This window comes from Pipistrellus hanaki (assembly GCF_964339955.1).
Source record: "Pipistrellus hanaki genome assembly, chromosome: 18".
NCBI classification, from domain to species: Eukaryota; Metazoa; Chordata; class Mammalia; order Chiroptera; family Vespertilionidae; genus Pipistrellus; species Pipistrellus hanaki.
In genome coordinates this window covers 35,747,397-35,751,620 of record NC_140520.1, presented here as the reverse complement: position 1 = coordinate 35,751,620, position 4,224 = coordinate 35,747,397, and the positions used below count along the sequence as shown (strand labels likewise).

General features: G+C 57.9%; 1 protein-coding gene across 1 annotated transcript; it reads left to right on the top strand.

Annotated features, from left to right (window-relative positions):
• Nucleotides 1–2,531: 2,531 nt before the first annotated feature.
• GJA8 (gap junction protein alpha 8) lies at nucleotides 2,532–3,818 on the top strand (the record flags this gene model as incomplete). Its single annotated transcript, XM_084866546.1, has 1 exon — nucleotides 2,532–3,818. One exon carries the CDS (start codon nucleotides 2,532–2,534, stop codon nucleotides 3,816–3,818), a length of 1,287 nt encoding a protein of 428 aa, XP_084722672.1.
• Nucleotides 3,819–4,224: the final 406 nt, after the last annotated feature.

Here is a 4,224-nt window from a genome sequence, read left to right as displayed (position 1 = left end):
TGACCGGAATCGAACCCGGGACCCTTCAGTCCCCAAGCCGACGCTCTATCCATTGAGCCAAACCGGTTTCGGCGTCTGGGGAGCTTGTTAATACGGATGTGGAGGTGTTGGTCTGCCTCTTCCAAGCCAGGAGACATCTGTCTGGATGGAAATGGCCCTGGGCTTGTGGCTGGACAGCCATGGCCCACTCCCCCCACCCCCCTCTGCCCTCACGGGCTGAGCCGGCATAGGAGACTTCTTTTCCCGCCTCGTCTGTCTCCCTCCAGCACCCACCTGCGGAGCGGTCAGTGCTGGTCCCAGCGCATTTCTCAGCAGCCTGTGACAGAGAGTGAGAACAAGGTAGCAAACAGCTTTCCACCTCGTTAAGTGTGTTAGATTGAAAAGCCTGTCTTTCATTCTGAAATCATATTATTTCTAGTTTTGTGGTATTAAAGTTCTTTTATGAAGTGATGGTGAAAACAGACTGTAGTCATAGTTAGTGATTTAATACGTTTCTCGTTTTTACGTCCTTGCTCGGCGAGATAAGAGGTTGGCCGCCCTAGGCTGGCCACCCTATTCTGCTGTTGTTGTTGTTGTTGTACTAGTCTGTGCAATCCAGGTCTGGGAATCACTGAACTGGTTCACAGGATGTTTTGAGGACTGAAATACGACGTGAGAAAGTATATAATTCGTAACTAGATAAGGGCTACCCAGCCCTGGGGTGTTCTTGTAATCGTTAGGGAGAACCAGGATCCCCGGCGGGAAGCTCTGGTGGGTGGCCTGGGGCGGGAAGCCTGGACTCCGCGGTTCCGTTTCCCTCTGTCACCTGTTCACTAAATGTTCACAAGCAAGCGAAAACAGGGACTTGCATCTTTGAAGAAGAGAAGAAATATTCTTTCAGCGTTCCCTCGGCTCCAGCAGAGCTGCTCACTCTGACTTCCTTCCCGTGTAATTTGTGCTCAGACATCCGCGCCCTGAGGCACGCACCCTGAGCCCCTCCCAGGCTTCCTCCTCAACAGGCCTGCTTCAGCGACATCGGATTGAAAAGATTCGGTCCTAGGTTACAGTTCCTCTCCTTCCTTCTTACATGTGGTAACTAGACTTTAAAAACAAAAACACACTCAAATACTCCTAGCATTGCAGGGTGGGGTGTGGAAGAGGAGGCTTGAATGGCTTGAGATTAGAAATTGCAGCCGAAACCGGTTTGGCTCAGTGGGTAGAGCGTCGGTCTGCGGACTGAAGGTCCCAGGTTCAATTCCAGTCAAAGGCATGTACATTGGTTGCAGGCACATCCCCATTAAGAAGTATGCAGGAGGCAGCTGGTTGATGTTTCTCTCTCATCGATGTTTCTAGCTCTCTATCTCTCTCCCTTCCTCTCTGTAAAAAATCAATAAAATAAAATAAGAAAGAAAAGAAATTACCAGTTGGCTGGCCAGGAGGTCTTCCTGTGTCTGAACATGTGTCATGACACTCATGTTTGATTTTATCCAAAATGCTGTCTCCAAACAGCAACTTTGGGATCAATTTATTGTCCGTCGCTGTTTGTTTGCCACCTCCCACTGCTCCCTGCAGCAACGGGGGCTTAAGTCCCCTGGACGCTAAGGAATACCGATATGACACGTGCTGGGGACCAAGAATTCCAGATTCCCGGTCATTACCATGGGTCCTGCCACTGCTGTCTGTGGAGCTCCCACTCTGATGGTCTTAGTTCTGGGTCACGATGGTTCAGGGAAGATAAGGACAACGTGGTACCTGCCCTCCCGGAGCTTTGATCCCAAAGAGGGGAACGAGACTGTTCACCCCCAGTCCCGACGGCAGGTGCCTGCCGCTTACTCTCATGTGGGCACCTGAGACTTCCCACAGGACTGACATGGTGCAACGGAAGTGAGATTCCAACACTGAGTGGCTGTATCCGTGGTGATAAAACATTAGCAATGCTAGATTCGCTAGCAGAGTACATCGATGCCAGACACGATCTTATAAGAGTAAAATGCAGGTGTAGTTTTAACATGAGTGTTAGAATCAATCATTTGGTGAGAAATTCTGGTGTTATTTATTTAATTTATGTATATATTTATTTATTTATTTATTTTTGCTCTACCACCAATAGGATTTATACTGGGGCTGCTTGCCTGATTGTGATGTTTCCCATTTGTTTGTTTTGTTTTGTTTTGTCTGAAAGGTCCCAGGTTCGATTCTGGTCACGCCTTGGTTGCCGGCACATCCCCAGTAGGGAGTGTGCAGGAGGCAGCTGATCGATACTGCTCTCTCATAACTGTTTCTAACTCTCTCCCTTCCTCTGTAAGAAATCAATAAAATATTTTTTTAACTGTTTTAAAATAAAATTTAAAAGAAAAACACACCAATTTACAGATACGGGAGCTGTTAGAAGATTCTCTGAGGCCCCTTGGTCGCCGGGCCCTGCTCTGCACGGAGGAAGCTCTAATAGACGCTGTTCCTACGGGGATGCCGCAGCTTAGCAGAGGGTCCAGGGTTGCAGGTCGCACCGGGCACTCACTCTCGCCTCCCCTTCCCCCTGCAGGCGGTGAGCGATGGGCGACTGGAGCTTCCTGGGGAACATCCTGGAGGAGGTGAGCGAGCACTCCACGGTGGTGGGCCGCGTGTGGCTCACGGTGCTCTTCATCTTCCGCATCCTCATCCTGGGCACGGCGGCCGAGCTGGTGTGGGGCGACGAGCAGGCGGACTTCGTGTGCAACACCCAGCAGCCGGGCTGCGAGAACGTGTGCTACGACGCGGCCTTCCCCATCTCGCACGTGCGCCTGTGGGTGCTGCAGATCATCTTCGTGTCCGCGCCGTCGCTCGTGTACGTGGGCCACGCGGTGCACCGGGCGCGCGCGGAGGAGAAGCGCGCGGCGCGGGGGGCGCAGGGGGCGCGGGAGGCGGGCGCGGAGCAGGGCGCCGGGCAGGGCGGCGGCGGCCAGCAGGGGGCGCGGCGGCTGCGGCTGGAGGGCGCCCTGCTGCGCACCTACGTGGGCCACATCGTGTGCAAGAGCCTGTTCGAGGCGGGCTTCGTGGCCGGCCACTACCTGCTGTACGGCTTCCGCATCCCGCCGCTCTACCGCTGCAGCCGCTGGCCCTGCCCCAACGTGGTGGACTGCTTCGTGTCGCGGCCCACGGAGAAGACCGTCTTCGTCGTGTTCATGCTGTGCGTGGCCGCCGTGTCGCTGGTGCTCAACGTGCTGGAGGTGAGCCACCTGGGCCTGAAGCGAGTGCGCGCCGCCCTGGCCCTGCGCCGGCCCCCGGGGGCCCGGCCCGAGCCGCCGCCGCTGGTCGCCGTGGCCTCCGCCGTGCAGGCGGCCCAGGGCTACCGGCTCCTGGAGGAGGAGAAGATCGTGTCGCACTATTTCCCTCTGGCCGAGGTGGGCCTGGGGGAGCCCGGCCCGCGGGCGGCCCAGCCCTTCCGCCCGATGGAGGAGCGGCGGGGCGCGGGGCCCCCGGGGGCGCTGCCCGGGGCGATCCGGGAGGCACTGCCTTCCTACGCGCAGGTGGGAGCCCCGGGGTGCGAGGGGGACGAGCCCCCGGGAGAGGAAGCCGCAGACCCCGAGAGGCAGGGAGCGGAGAGGGTGCGCACCGACGGGCCGGAGACCCTGGCGGGGCCCTGGGGAGAGGACGAAGGAGCCTGCAGGGTGGGGAGGCCCGGGGAGGAAGAGGAGCTGCTGCCCGCCGAGAAGGTGGCGGCCAAACCAAGGCTGCTGCCGGAGGAGAAGGCACCTTCCCCGGGGCCAGAGCCGGCTGGGGACGACCCCAGGCCCCTGAGCAGGGCGAGCAGAGCGAGCAGAGCCAGCAGCCGCGCCCGGTCCGATGACCTAACCATATGAGGCGGCGCCCAAGGAAGAAGGAAAGCAGGGAGCTGGCCTGTGGGCCCAGGTGCCAGGAAAAATGCCCCCAGGAGCTGTGTTCTGTCCCTCCCTGCACCCAGGCCTGGGGGGACAGTGCCCGCTGCACGGTCAGTGAACTGTCTGTCCCATAGGTAAGGGCTGCCCAGATAAACCCACGGTCCCACCCCAGTCCCCAGCCCCAGGCTCCTGCGGCTGCCCTGCCCTCTGGGCTCTGCCTTGGTCCCCAGTTCTCCACAGAAAGCCTTCTGATCACACTTGTGATTGCCTCAGACCTTTTGACTAGCGTGGTCTTAAGCTCACTGGGTCGGACTTTGTCACCCAGCCCTTCCCTGGCAGACACCATGTGACCCTGTATCCAGGGTGCCAACGGCAGCCCCTCCAGGAC